Consider the following 16,619-nt stretch of genomic DNA (forward strand, 5'->3'; position numbering starts at 1 on the left):
GAAAAGAAGGTGTAGTGTCTCAATATCCCAATATAGATAACAAGTTGGTGTAACAATAGATCAAATGATTGTATACAAATAAGTTAATGAACAGAACTAAACGTAGGAAACATGATGTGAAAGTGAAAGGGGCTGTTCGTGTGTGTTGTTTGTGCTATACGATTTTACAAATTAAAACAAGACAAAAGAATCTCTACAACCCAAAAAATCCACATTGATATCAACTTTTTGAATGTTGAATATTGAATTTTGTGTTCAGCATTATCACTGGCATTTTCATAGGACTCAATGACAAAAGGGACCCCTAATGAAAATAGTTTTAATATAGATGAGAAAGGTAGGGGCCTAAAGTTAAGAAATAGAAATTTTGTTTCTTTTTTTGGCAATTTGTGGAATCGTCACATCACTAAAAGACATTACAAAAACCCCATCTCCTGGCTTCTCACATTTTCTGCCATGACTTTGACATGTGACTATATCATGTGTCACTCTCATTTTTCTTCTTCAAGAGCTGCACCCACTAAAACGGGGATTTCATCACAGGGCCCCTTTTTTTCACTATATTTTTTTCTGTTCAATTTATTAACCTTCTCCTGATATCATGCTTTCAAGCTTCTTTGTGGATTCATGTTTTTGTATCTTCTCATCATTCTTATTTTATTTACACTTTTTTATTATATATATATATATATATATATATATATATATAACATAAAGTTGCATTGGTCTCTTATGTTGTAGATTACTGGTAGAAACTGAAATTGTAGACACCATTTTGCATACATTGCACTTTGTTCAAGTGTCTATTGTAGTTGATTACATGCAGTCACCAACTTGATCTTGAGAGTAAACAGAGAAATGATATTTGAACAACCACTTTTAAACAACTTTTGTGACAACTTTCTCTCTCATACTCACATTATACTTTTATTCTCTCTCTTCCTTTTTCTCTCTCTATTGTTATTGTCCAATAAGAAGAGAGAAAAAAAGGTTGTCATTAAAGTTGTTTGATTTTGGTTGTCAAAATATCACTCCTCGAGTAAATAATGTGATATTCCCAAAAAAATAGGTGATGTCGATACTTGAGTTTGTTTGGTTGGGTGATAGGATAGTTCATAGTTTAACTAAGTCTGAAAAAATAGGACAACCAATTGTCATTTACTTTATTTTATTGATTGAAACCAATTGTCACTGTCTCTTGTAGATTGGTCTTATAATGGATTCAAAATTCTCACGTGGTTTTTTGTTGATCAGTATTGATAAAAAATTATTGTGAAGATTTGTTTGTTTGGTTATGGTACATTCCTCTAAAAATGAATTGGACAAAAAAATAAATATAAAAAATACGTCTAAATAAAAAGTTACAAATTCTAGCTAGTGAAAATCAATTCGAAGAGAAAATCAAATAATTTTGCATCTTTAAAATCAATTGTCTATTTTTTATTATTATTAAGTAACCTAATAGCTAAATATTCACCTTATAAGATGAATAAAAAGTCACTTGAATGTAAACAATTTATATTTGAATACTTTTATTGAAAACTGAAAATTGAGTAGAATAACCAATCAAAAACTAAAAATCAATTTAAAAAATTATGAACGGAGATTTTTTGATTAATCAACATCAATACTTATCATTTTACCATTTATTTAGAGAATTCAAACACCCTTTAAGATTACGGTATTAAACTATTGAAGAATGTTAAGGACACTCTTTTCAACACTCTTTCTCTTATTGGATAAAATCAATGTATGACCTATCACTTTAAGTCGTACCAATTTCTAAAGTGTGAGACTCATCATGATTTAAACCAGTAAAAAAATGAGTGTTAGAGAGAGTGTTGCTAGCACTGTTCTAAACTATTACCACTAAGCTGAGTCATCACACACAAAAACCAAAAACTACGGGAAATAAATTCTACTCGACAATGTTCTTACATTATTTTTAGTTTGCATTTAGAAGGTTTTTATTTTGCATGTAGAAGGTTGAAATGATAGAACGAAAATTATGTTATGAATTTTTTTTATGTTTTAAGAATTATTCAATCTTCTTTATAAGAAAAACATATTAAATCCTTTTAAGAATATATTTTCAAAAACATCCATGAAATATTATTTAAGGCTTTTATATTAGTGGAAATGGAATATAAAACACCTTGAACTAAACAGATCCAAAAATTTCTAATTTCTTTTTGACCAACGTGCAAATTAAAGGGTTATAATTTTTCCTTTCCTCATTTTAATTTTGATCAACTATAGTGAAAAGTAAAAAAATATCTACTTGGTGGTAAAGTCAAGGATTGTCTTGTTTTTTTTTAATAGCAAAATTTGAAGTCAAGGATGTATTTTTTTTAATAGCAAAATTTCATTAAATAAACAGTTGAGATCTTGACCAAAAAAAAAAAAAACAGTTGAGATAAGTACAAGTGGTATTATAGCTTCAACAAAAGATTAGGTATAAATAATACTTCCCTTCCAACAAGCCCAAAAAATTTGAGGAAAAACCATAAAATAGCTCAAGTCACCTAACCATTCACTCTATTGGAAACAAGAACTATTCATAATAAATTCAAATCGTATTAATTGGTTTTTTTTTTTTCAAGTAGTTTAGTAGTTAGAAATTCACCCTATTAAGATGAATAAGTGGTGAATTTGGGGTTTCAGCCCTGACCCTTGTATATCGCAATGTTCATACTAAATGAGTTATGCTTACGAGGACGATTTCTTAATTTCTTAATTAGATAATCTATTAAAAAATGTGTTTTCATTCTTATTAATGTCTTCACTAAAGTTTTTTTGAGGAAAATGTTTTCACTAAAGTTAACTTGTTTGTGTTGAGTCCTAATTTGTACATCTATTGTGGTGTTTTCATTTGGAAATCATATAGTGAAAAAAACGAGATCAGTATTAAAAGATATAATGTAGTTGATGTAACAAAAGAGAAATGAAATAGGACATATATATATATATATATATATATATATATATATATATATATATATATAAGTAAAGTACAAGTTAATTTATTTTTGTGACAATATATAACGTACGGGTTATATAAAGATTACTTAAAAAAAAAAGGTTATGGTGTGTGTGTGTCTATATATATATATATATATATATATATATATATATATATATATATATATATATATATATATATATATATATATATATATTATTCATATGTACCTCGAGCGAACCCTAGTATATTAAAATAAATTTCTTTTGATCTTGTCAAAAAAGAAACTTTCTTTTGATGGTATTGATTGTCTTCCCACAAATTGCAACCCATAATGTTCCTACATTGATCACTTTCATATGAGGCAAAGAAGAGATAGGGATTGTCCGATTATCATAAATGCATTGCTAATTCAAGTTTCTTCCCATATCCCTCTATGCTACCCCATCCATATATGTCTAAGATGTGATTTCCCCCAACTACTAAAGTGGATTGTAATGAAGCTCATCGGAATTAGAAGCCCACCCTTTAAGTGAGATACTTAATTAAAAAGAATCCTTGCTAGCTATGGTTGAAAAAGTTGGGGTGTAAAATGCTAGCTAGTACTTATAAAGGATTATATATCGTCTTATTAATGTCTTCACTAAAGTTTTTTCTTTGTTTTTAAATTTGAAAACAAAAATTAGTTAGTTAAAGGAAACTTTGTAGCATAAATGTTGAAAAAAAAATAGTTAGTTTTCAAGTTTCCTAAAATTTTAGTGTATATCAAGAATTATATTTAAATTTAAAATAATTGAATTGGTAAGGGTGATTTTGTCCAAAAAGTAGTTAATCGGTAGTTAGCAAACGAGTTGAATTTATATAGTATAGATGATAAATAAAAAAGGTTAAAAATAGACACACAACTTCTTTTTCTCATACCCAGAGTTGTGTGTGTGTGTCACAGTTTCTTAAGAGTCAAGTAGTCCAAACTAAGACTTTCAACTTCAAAGTTTTGAGAGAAAATATTCCCAAAAAAGTTTAAATTTAATTAGAAATTTATAATATGTTAAAATGATGGTATATATGATGGTTGGTTTAGTGAGACCTAATCAAAATCACATGTTACCTAGAGAGGTGATTAGAACACTCAAAACATAAGGTTTTATGTCGTAGTCTAAGAAATCTAGGAATGGTTCTTTTAGTTGGTTTTTGAGGTATTACAATGCATAAAATCTTGTTTAGGATTGAAAAAATAATTTGAAACACTTATAGTTTTCGGTTAATAACTTCTGACCAATTTTAATAATATCTCTTTAAAGGAAGGACTAGATGTAACAATATTTGTTGTGAACTAGTATAAAAAATTCTGCCATTTTATCAATTCCTTCTCTTTATTTATAAATGTTCTTTATGTCTTCTCTTCAATAATTTTCTAATTAAATAACTCTAGTAAAAATGAAGCAAATCTCTTCGATAAAGAACTTAGTAAAACAAAAATATTTTAAATCTGTCAACACAATTCAATACGTTTTCTTGTATTTTTTAGAGCCTTTAAGAAGCAATGACACAACCTTTATGTAATTTTTTTGTGTCACCTACCTAAATGGATTTGTGTTCATATACCAGATTCCTTATTAAGTGTTCAAAGTAATGATACCATTGTGTTATAGTTATTTCATATTTTAAATGCATTGAGAGATGCAATGTGAGGATTTATGTTTATACGAGGGAATTATCAAGGATAAGTTAGTTTCTAAAAGTGTCTTTGAAAAGAGTATCATGCATCATGATACATACGTGAGTCATACTTGAATCCTTAAAATGAGATTGAGTATATGATTGATTATGCGATTTGTCTTTAATATATTTATATCTCTAATTATCCTTGTGTTTTACTTGGATATTTGTCTACATGCTAACATGCCATTATATTATCTAATATATTCATTCATGCTTACTCTACAACACATCTTACATGTGTAGCATGTCTTAAATTGTTACCACATATGCTCTAATATTTGTATACTTTTATACTTATGTATGTCATAAATACTTCCACGTGCCCCTACTTACCTCACATTGCTAAATTTTTACTATTTGTACATGTTAATGCTTTTAAACATGACATCTTATAATTAGAACAACATTTTGAATGCATATAACATATCCATATCATAAATGTTTCACAAGTTCGCGTATGTCAACCTAGCCACTTAATGTCCTATGATCTACGTGTTGGTGTAAGCCCTAGGACCATTAATTTTATTACAACTTTGTACCTGTATCAAAATATATATATTAATAATAATAATAATAATAATAATAATAATAATAATAATAATAATAATAATAATAATAATAATAATAATAATAATAATAATAATAATAATAATAATAATAATAATAATAATAATAATAATAATAATAATAAGGCATTTCTTTCAAATGTTTGTGTTTGCAAAGTGATAAGCTCCCAAGAGTAGTTAGTTTGTTTAAAGAAACATTAAGTATGACTTAATTGTGAAACACCGTTAAACATAATGACATTATTCTTAAAATATATGTAGTCAATGCATCATAGATAGATTAATGATCAAATCTCATGGATAGACTAATGTAAAGTAGGATATCATTAAAGCATAGAGACTATTATATGGGTAGATTGATGATCAAATCTCATGGATCATGGATAAAGATTTATAAAGTCTCCACATACATTTAAATATTGGGAGTAATATTTATATTGGATCGATCCTTTATAAGAATACTACATAGATTATTGTGTAAGTGTCATAAGTTATCCCCCATAGTGATAGTGGTGTATACCACTGATAGCTGGGAAAATTGTTGGTTATTACCTTGCACTTATCCCGCATAATCTATGAGAAATAGTGTTTTCACAACCTATAGCATCTAATAAGTGAATATTTAGGAAAATAGAAGTTTAATTAGGTTTTATAGTTAATTAGTCATTTTGAACTAGTAATGCTCGTTTTACTGGTTTTATGGAAAATGTTTATGATTTGATGTGGACATATGAGAAGATACAACGTTGAAAATGAGTCTGACGATGTATGAAGATGAAACACTAGGAAAATATCTACAGATGTATCGTTGTGGAATGTGCAGTACGATTGTACAAATATAAACTGTTGGGACCCTTGTCTACTATTGCTTAGGGGCTAAGTCGATGTGCTAGCACCAATCATTATAGTAAAAGAAATAAAAAGAATATGTTAAGTACCAAGAGGATAGGACAAGGACCCCTCATTAGGAAAAATTACCAAAGGACAACACTTATAGTGGTTGGACTTGTACTATAAAAGGACAGTCACATGTTAGTGTCAAGAATCTGAATTTCGGTAGATAGAATTGAGTAGTCAAGTTTCAGCTAAGGTTAGCAACCACTAGAGTTCTCACGCCATCTCATCTTTCTCATAGATGAGAATGAGTGCTAGTTCTTAGAGAATTAGAGTTAGAATTACTTTGGTAATGCTTAAACTCACGTCTTTCCTTTTTGGAGTGTAATTGTTTTCTAACTCTTGTTTATCTATTAATTCAGTTTTTCATGTCTACATCTATTTCTTCTTTATTTTCTCTATTGGTGGCTAAGCTCATCATGAGTTAAACCCCTTAAGTGATTTATACATGATGATGTTATGATTATCTTTGTGAGGGTGTTCATATCATTATAATTTCAAACAAAAGATGAATGTAAATTAAATCCCAAACAACATCATGCTTATTGTAGTTTTCTCAAGTCTACCTTTTATGTTAGATTAAGAGACATTGTGTGAAAATACTTTCTAAGTTGAAAGGTGATTGTGAACATTCTTTCTAGGTTGAAAGGTGAAAGATTGTACTAGACCATGTAGTTATTGAAAGAAAAGTTCAAAGTATAATGGTTACTCCCTTCATCCCTTTTTATAAGACTATTTTGCAAAAATTATGGGTATTAAGAAAAGTCGTTAAAGTAATAATTTGTTACGAATGTGTGTATGTTTTATCAAATTGTCCTTTGTGCATAGATACATTTAATGTTAATTTTTAATATTTCAAGATACATTGATAGTATTAATAAGGGGTGTATTTGGAAAAGGAGTAATAAATGCATCTATAAATATAAATTTATAGATGTTCTTGTATTTAGGGACAAATCTTATTTTGTAAATGGTCTTATAATTAAGAACAGAGGTATTGTCATTTTCAAACCAGTAAGGTGTTTAGCTCATGTTGAACTTCAACAAAAACATTATAACATGGATTATGATATTAACCTATCCAAATTATGTTGGAACAAAATGTGTTTAACATTACCACCTTAAGTTTTGATGATAACAAAGTATTAAAAAGTCAGTTGGATATGCTAATATGTGTTTAAGTATGCATGACCATAGACTAAAAATTTATAAGTCTTAAATTCAATTATTGGTTCTAGAAGAACAAAAGAGAGCAATGGAATTTGCAAAGGAAGCTTATGTTGCAAGACTGAGTCTGAAGACCGTCAGAGTCTGAAGTTCATCAGAGTTTGAAGTCAAGAAACTGGTGTTAGTTAAAGTTTGTTATTTTGAATACACAAGATTGCAGAAGGAATAGAAGTCTGGAGCAACGGCTATTTCAGAGGAATTAGAAGGCATTGGATACTTTTCCACGGAAGAGCGCAGAAAAAGGACATAGTACAATTGTACAACCACTATTCCACTACCATGTCTGCAATAGTACTATTACAGCTGTGTCTACACTGGTTGTTCTCCAAACAAGGAATGAATTTCAAATTATTCCCTCCTAGGACAATAACCAAATCAAGCAATAGATCATTGGTGATGATCAAGCTTTAACAACGACTCTTTTTGATGTGCTGGCAATCATCAACGTATCTCTCACACCTCTATATAAAGGATTGAAGACTTGAATATTGTAAGAGATTGAACAACATTTTCATAGTGTCAAAACTCTGCTGAAATTGTTGCACATCAAAGTTCACTTAGAATTTTTGAACAACTTTCATATCTTAAAAATTCTAGAGTCTTAAGAGTTTGTATCTGATTTGTATTTTGAACACCACTGATTGTATATCAAGTGTTTAACCTCAAACATTTTTCTTGTAATTGTGTTTGTTTAGAAGTCTCTTGCTTTTGTGCTTGAGCATAGAAAATCTCTTGCTTATGCGCTTGAGTATTTGGAAGTCTCTTGCTTATGTGCTTGAGCAATTGTAATCAGATATTGATTTTAGTGAACTGTCCTTGGAAGTGCAAGGGGGACAAGACTACTTCTGGATTGTGGAAGGAACCTGTATAATTGCTTTGTGTCTTTCTCTTGTCTCTCTCTCTCTCTCTCTCTCTCTCTCTCTCTCTCTCTCTCTATTTTTACATTATCCGCTGCATTAGATCTGAACTTTGTTCTTGAATCTGAACTCTATCAGACTCTGAACACTGGACTTAGTTTAAAAAGAAGAAAAAGAAAACACAATTCAACCCCCCCTTGTGTTTTACTCACCTTCAAATTACATCTCAAAAGATAAAACAGAAGAAAATCTACAACAGTACTATAATGCTTCTTCTCGCAAGTAATGCTTCAACAATCTTCATGTAATAGAATAAGATGGAGGGCATGTCTTTGTAACGTAGATGATGGAGGCTAGGGCACGAAAACTAGGTTTCTTTTGTGGATCCACACTTACGCCATCCTTAGACACAACATGACCCAAGAAATGGGTGCCATTGATCTTTGCTCATAAAATTTGGAGGCATCACTTATTTGACGAGACATGTGAAATTTACACTGATCATAAAAGCCTTAAGTATATTTTTCAACAAAAAGATTTGAATTTGAGGCAGAGGCGATGGATGAAGCTTTTGAAATATAATGATTGTACAATCGTGTATCATCCTAAAAAGAAAAATGTGGTTGTTGATGCCTTTAGTAGAAAATCTATGGGTTCAATAACATCAATTATGACACCTATAATATTCTTTTTGGGTATCCTTTGATGGTAAGGTCCTCTATAAGTTGTACACTCTGCTGTCTCTCAGGTTGCTTCAACAAATTTTGCAACTTTTTCTATAGCAATTTACTCAAATTTTCCAATTGCACTTGTACCTATACACAATCAACAAACCACACATATTTCCTTCCAAAAAAAAAAAGTTAAATACTAAAGTTAAATATAACACATATTTAGCTGAGTTGCTCTCAAGATAGGTTAGATAGAGATTATCCAATTTTAATTAAAGTGTTGCAAAGAAATTGGCGAACAACATTTCCTTCTAAAGTGACGGTTTTTATTTGGCGGTTGTTGTTGGATTGTTTAGCCACTAAGGATGCTTTTATGCGGTGGGATGTTTTTTTTGAAGAAGTTATGTGGTGGGATTTATTACGAGGGAAACAAATAATTTCTTTCAGCAATGGAAATATTTGAGAATGAAACCCCGTCCAAACGTGGTTGATTCCAATATGCCTCGACAAAAAGACACGAAAAGATAGGACAACCACAAAACAGACCTCGACAAAATCCTTAACCCACTGATTCCCAACCCTCAGAGCCATAATTTGATTCCTTTTTCCTCTTCTTGATGGATTTAGTTTCTCCTAGATGAAAATGTGTAATCTTGGGATGGGGAAGAATGCATTAATCATATAAGATACCAATTGTTTTGTGCTGGAGGTAATTATCAGATATATTATTAGTTGGTATTTAATAGAGATTTTTTTTATGTTGTATTTAATAGAGATATTAGTTGTTTTGGAGGTAATCTACTAACATATATATAAAAATTGAAGTACATCAAAATTTCATAATCATTCTTATTAAAACTCGTGATTTCTTTAATTTTATGTGCATAAAGGTCATTTTACAAAATTTAATTAATTTATTTTTAAAAAAATTAATCACGGATAATGCTCATCACAAGTGTAAGCAACTTCCATGGATAACTGAAACTAATTTTTTTGCTTTTAAAAAATTAATTACAGATAATGTTCATATCTACTAACAATATATAGAAATGAAAGTACAACAAAATTTCATAATCGTCCTTATTAAAACTCATGATCTCTTTAATGTCGATATTTTGAAAATAGTCACGAGTTTTTAAAATTTTCTCATATCGATTATCACATATTGATACATAAATATTTTCTTCAGCAAATATAAGCATACAAAATCCTCAACGAGTACGGTTTAAATACTTAACTTGTTTTAAATATAACATAAAAATTTATTTAATAGACACACTACATTAATGTTGATATTTTGAAAATAGTCATGAGTTTCCAAAATTTTATCATATCGACTTTCTCATACATGTATATAAAAATTTGTTTCTCCAGATATAAAAATTTAAAATCTACAACGAGAACGGTGCAAACATTTAACAATGTTTTGCATATAAAGAAAATTTAATCAATAGAAGCACTGCATTAATGTTGATATTTTGAAAATATTAACGAGTTTTTAAAAATTATCACATCGACTATCACATATCGATACATACAAATTTTCTTCTGCATATATAAGTATATAAATTCCTCAACGAGTACGGTTTAAATATTTAACGGTGTATGACAAAAAAAAATTATTTAACGGTGTTTAAATATAAAATAAACATTTATTTAATAGACACTACATTAATGTTGATATTTTGAAAATAGTCATGTGTTTCCAAAATTTTATCATATCGCCTTTCCGCTCTTTTTATTGCGCTAACGAGTGTATATTATCAACAATATTTTATAGAAATTTTGAGTGTAAATTACAAACGATATTTTATATGAAATTTTTTCTATAAATTAAAATTATAAGTATGGATATTTTTTCCAAAATTTTTTCTACAATATTAACAATCTAATTATTTTTTATATAATTATCACAATGTGATTTTACATCATATGACCGCCTCCTATATAGAGAATCAACTACTAACTTACTGGGGGTAAGAGTTTATCATTATTTATTTTTCAAGTCTAATTGTAAAATAGTTATTAATATCATTTATTATTAAAAAATTTCCTCTTCTCTCAACCTACTTGAGTTGGTCTAGTGGTGTTGCCTTGGGACATTAAAGTGTACCTCTCTTAGAAGTGGTTTCTGATTTAGAAAAGTAGGCTATACTATCTTGATTATGAGTGGTTTACTAATCCTCTAAAATATATCCACAAAGGATAGCTTTTCATTTTGCACTTGCATAGTACTGCTTGTATTCTCATTCAATTATAAATATGTATATTTATTTTTACAAATATAAATATATATTTTTGTTCTGCTACTAAATAAAAATAAAAATATATGGACCAGAAGGAACAAATACTTATTATATATCGGGACTAAAACCAGAAAATATGTATATATATGCATGATAGAACAAAAAAGTTATTTAAGGGTTTACCAATTCAATGCTGATTTTAATGATCAATAATATATATAAGTGATCAATAATATATGTATATAAGTGATAACTCTGTGTATTACTAATGTTTTAGTTTTAGGGTGCATTATAAAAGAGATATAATATTATATAGTAACAACAATACATAGGCAATTCTGGTTGGTTTAATTAATGTCAGTGTATTGTGCTGCTCATGTCTGCAAATAAAGCATGCAATAAAATGCAGCAAATTGTACTATAAGACTAAGTGGTAAAACCATCCCTTCTTTTTGACCTTACCTTTCTTCCTCTTCCTATTCCTATTCCTATTCCTATATATCACTCCCCTCATCTTTACAATTTCCTGTCTCAAAAATCTTCTCCCTCTCCCTCTACTATAACCTATACTTACCCTTTTCCTTGCATCCTTTGAAACATGAACCATGAAGAGAAAGTTACCATGGACTTGGTTCCACCATCTGATCAACACCTCTGTTACGTTCGTTGCAACTTCTGTAACACTGTCCTAGCTGTATGTAAACTTCACCTTTAATATTATTCATATATCAACCATCCATCATTCTCAACTTGTTAACTTCTTAGTGATTCATAATCATATTATTCTTTTTAATTTTTAAAATAATATCCTATACGAAATTATAGACGAAGTTTACATTTTAATACTGTCTCTAAATTTGGTCACTAGATCAATTTTTTTTTATTAGCTACATATATGGAGTTTATGAAATATCAAATATTATAAATTTTTCTAAAATATGTAGGGTTGTGGTTTGTTATGTTATGTAGGTTGGCATACCATGCAAGAGGCTGCTAGATACTGTGACAGTGAAGTGTGGTCACTGCAGCAACCTCTCTTTTCTCACCACAAGACCACCAAGTTCCAAAAATCAAACTGTTGATCACACCCTCAGTCTCCAGGTTCAATAATTTTGTTTAGTTTTTTTTTTAATTATTATTATGAACATAACATCTATATTTTTTGTTTTGAGGAAATAACATCTATATATATTTATTCAATAATTTTATTTAGTTTTTTTTTTTTTTTTTTCATATGATGAGTTTTATATGTATTGGTCCTTTTTATTAATTAATTAATTAATATGTAGAAAGAAAAGTAAGAATACTTTTGTTTGTAGCAGGGGATTTACAGTAGCAAAAAAGGCCAACCATCATCTTCTTCTTCACCAACTACATCAACTGAGTCACTGTCCCCTAGACCACCGCCATTTGTTGTCAAACGTAAGCAACCCTTTTCACCACCATTACTCTCTAAGGAAATATCAAATTACAATTTTATATTATATATATATATATATATATATATATATATATATATATATATATATTAAGATGCATTTTTCAACTATAACACACACAAAAAAACTTGTCATAATTTGTTATTTTATTATTTCTTTTGCAGCACCTGAGAAGAAGCACCGTCTTCCATCTGCATACAACCGTTTCATGAAGTAAGTGCAATAAAAATAAAAAAATAAAAACAGTGATGCGTGTGTATTTTGTCTTTAATTATTTCACTATTTTACTAGACTTAACCAACCATAACTACAAGATGGTAACACTGTTACATTCCCTTACCCTGTTTAAAATATATATACTATACTATATAGTTTACTAGTACTGTACACTTTATAACAAATGAATTTGATTTGATATACTTTTTATCTGTCAGAGAGGAGATACAGCGCATCAAAGTAGCCAACCCTCAGATCCCACATCGAGAAGCTTTCAGTGCTGCTGCCAAAAATGTTTGCATTTTTTATCCTCTTTTATTTTTTTATTAGGGTTAAATATATATATATATATATATATTTCAAGATTAATTATTATGACAGTCCTAAACTAACTTGTATCACACAACTTTATCACAGTGGGCTAGGTACATACCAAATTCACCAACCAGTTCAATTTCTGCAACTAAAAGAAACATTGTAAGAATTAATTAATACTTGTTTGTTATTTCTATGCATATTCCAAGAGTATAGTATTCTGGTTAATTTTTTTTGTATGCTTATTTGTGCAGGAATGAAAGAGCTATGACATCAATGAAGATTTGGAGTAAAATGGAGCAAGTAATTTAGGTGTCACCTAGTTTTAAATAAATTATTATAAATACTGCTAATTTGTATCGGTTTCTTCTAATTACCTCTAGGGTGGAGGATTTTATTTATGTTCTGAGACCAGTTTAATGATGGTTAGACTTATATTAATATTTTATGTATGGAATGTTTGATGTTGTATGAGTACAAGAGATTTTCTAAGTGTGTGTTTGCGTAAGTAATTGAATTCCCTTCCTTTGCAAAGATTGTTGTTTAGACAAAGCAATTGAATTATCTTCTTTTATTAAACTAATAAAATTTTCTTCTCTATTAATATCTTTTATATTTTAGATTATACATTTTAATTTAGAGAAATTTAATTAAAATTGTAATAATTTTTATATATAAACAATTATATAACAGTCATATAAAAAGTAAATAATTGTATATTTTTACCCAACAGAAGCTTAAATTGATAAAATGTAACTTACAAAATTAGAATGAAAATAAATTAAACAAAAGATTTGTAGTAAAAGTAAAACTTATATTATAAGAATTGTAAATATATACATGTTATCTGTATAGTATCTAATTTTATTTGAGTTTGGCTTGGTGCTGTTGGTTTAGGATCTTGTAGTGTGTTCCTCTCAAAGTCTTAGAAATATAGTGTCTAATTTTTTCTCCAATTCAAGAATGTCATAGAACAAAAATATAATCATTGCATTGATAAATGACATCCTATTCAATGTTTAAAATGTTTATGAACCAACATAAACGAGGGAGTGGCTACAACCCAGTCGCTTAGGCTTTAGTTCACTTATGTTTTTCTTAAAAAAATATTTATAACATCATTTAAGAAAAATAAATAAATTAAGGAACACTAGTTTAAATATTAAAATACATCTAACGGTATTTTTGGCTTTTGATATCGTATTTAAATATTTATTTTGAATTTGCTAGAAATAAAATTAAATAAAATATGAAACGTAATTTTGAACGGAAATCACCTTAAAATAAAAAAGAAATATGAAAACTTGATTTCAAGAGCAACAATAGCACACTTGGATGGAGTAAATTTTTCATTAGTTTTTGTTAAAGAAATTATTAAAGTGTTTTTTTAAGAAGGGACCAAAAGTAGTGATTGAAAATTTTATAAGGATTAAAAGTTGAAGGAAAATTTTAGAGGAATTAAAACGAAAAGTTGGTATATTTATAGGGACCAAAAACATATTTAACTCTTTTAAGAAAAATTGAAGCTCAAGTCTGCTGAACCGTTCTACTAAATGCCTACAACAATCGTATATACGCAAATAATGTTTCGTAGTCCAACTCAAATCGTCATCTTTCAATTATCAGTTGCAAACATTAGATCACGAAGTTACTCAATTGAGAAATTGTAGAAAGAAAAAATCATTAAATAATGTCTATTTTAAAAATAAATAAAAAATATGAAATGTATTTTTGTGTATACCTAAATAATATGTCCAAAAGTTTGTAAACTTCTTCGTTCATACACATACATACCAGATCAATTAATCAAAGCATAAATCGCATAACAGGTCCATTTACACTACCACTCTCCTTCACGGTAATTTTGGGATTCAGGAGTAGAACTCGACCCTTGAAGAACTAGCTTTTTAAGGAAGAATTTCACAAGTACTTGGATACTTAAGATCAATCGGTATTAATCCGTTAAGGGGTTGGGTAGTTCACTTGATTGAGCTAAGGGATTTAAGGAGTCAAAAGTTTAGGGTTCGAATTCCAAAGAAAATACTAATATAACAATTAACATACTCACATTGTCATTAAAAAAAATGATTGTCAATGGCTCATTGGCTTGGAAAGGAATTCCTACAAAGGTCTGACCCAAAAAATTGAGTATGATAAATAAAAGAGAGCTTTATGGTAGATTCACAAATTTAAGTGTGTTGGTGCATTTGATTTCTGAATCAATAATTTAACGAACATTTCTATGAACATAATAAGTACTTGTCGACTTTTGTATTATAGGAAAGATTATTTCCTGAGAAAAAAAAAAATTATTCCATTGGTTATAAGCATCATACTAAAGGTATACAATTTATCTTAAAAAATATTCGATATTCATTATTCTGGGTGATAAAATTCAGAAAAGAAAAAAAAATTATTTCGTGAAACTAGATGATTAATATTTAGTTATTACTATCATTTTAAATGATAGAAAATAGTTTTATTCAAAAAAGAAACTTTTAACTACTAATTTAAAGACTAAATATACTTATTCGTATCGAATTATTTGAATGCTTCGTAGAAATCGTTCAATAAAGTATTTATTTCTTTTTTTACAAATGTTCAATAAAATATTGTTCATGGGAAGTTTTGAAGTTTTTATTTTTCATGTTCGACCTTCAATCTAAGGGACACAAAACTAAAGCCTCTTCTTAACTCTTAAGCCTAAAAAATTACTGCAATAAGTTTTTGAAAAAAAAAATATATATTATGCCTTGGTTCGATGCATAATATATTCAGTAGACATGTCACTTCTCCACAGTCAAAATGTATGAGCTCTGGCCACTAAAGCTCCGGCCATAATAGAGTTTAAGAGTTATCTGATTAGCCCGATGTTGAAAGGGATTCATTCCCATACATTACCATCACTCAACACCATAATTAGACTCTCTTCATAACAGTGAGGTTACAATCTTAAAATAAAGGTTTTTTCAAAGTAATTTTCATTCAAAAAAAATTAATTTTTCTAGTATCACAGGTAGGTAGCCTGTCGTATCTTAATTTTTTGTTTAAAACTGTTACTAAAATATAAAACTCTGTTAACAAAAAACAAATTATCATTTTTATCATCTCTCAGAATAAAGTTCTTTTTTTAGAGGAGAAAAAAATCGCTTATATCTTCGAAACAAATTTTAATAGTCACTAATTTTAAAAAGGCCTTGCCTGAGTTAGATCCCATTAGTTAGTCTTTTTTTTTTTTTTTGTAAAGTAGCCTAATGGTTAGATTCACACACATTATGTGTGGAGAAGTGGAGAATCTGAGGATCGAACCCCGGCTCCTACACAAATTATCCCTGGTAGTTTACTTTCATTTTTATTACCTTTATAATATTGAGAAATTTTGCTAGGAACCAAATCCAAATAATTATGCATAAACATTCTCTTTTTATTTTTTTTATTTTGGCATAATAAGCAAATGTAAAATAAGGAACTGGTTTTCATAAGTTAAGGCTTGCAAATATAGAA

At 28.6% G+C, this 16,619-nt stretch overlaps 1 protein-coding gene across 2 annotated transcripts; it reads left to right on the top strand.

The window, feature by feature from the left end:
• Nucleotides 1–11,466: 11,466 nt before the first annotated feature.
• LOC146921899 (protein CRABS CLAW-like) lies at nt 11,467–13,649 on the top strand. 2 transcript variants are annotated; one of them, XM_085715135.1, is made up of 7 exons: nt 11,467–11,839; nt 12,115–12,246; nt 12,468–12,567; nt 12,749–12,797; nt 13,019–13,094; nt 13,218–13,277; nt 13,370–13,649. In XM_085715135.1, the coding sequence occupies exons 1-7, from the start codon at nt 11,744–11,746 to the stop codon at nt 13,373–13,375; spliced, it is 519 nt and encodes a 172-aa protein (XP_085571261.1). In that variant the 5' UTR covers nt 11,467–11,743; the 3' UTR covers nt 13,376–13,649. The 2 variants fall into 2 exon arrangements, with proteins under 2 accessions (XP_085571261.1, XP_085571260.1); XM_085715134.1 differs by having other exon boundaries at nt 11,605–11,839; nt 12,465–12,567.
• Nucleotides 13,650–16,619: the final 2,970 nt, after the last annotated feature.

This window comes from Medicago sativa, chromosome 5 (assembly GCF_051527215.1).
Source record: "Medicago sativa cultivar Bolivia chromosome 5, Bolivia_mono, whole genome shotgun sequence".
Classification (NCBI taxonomy): Eukaryota; Viridiplantae; Streptophyta; class Magnoliopsida; order Fabales; family Fabaceae; genus Medicago; species Medicago sativa.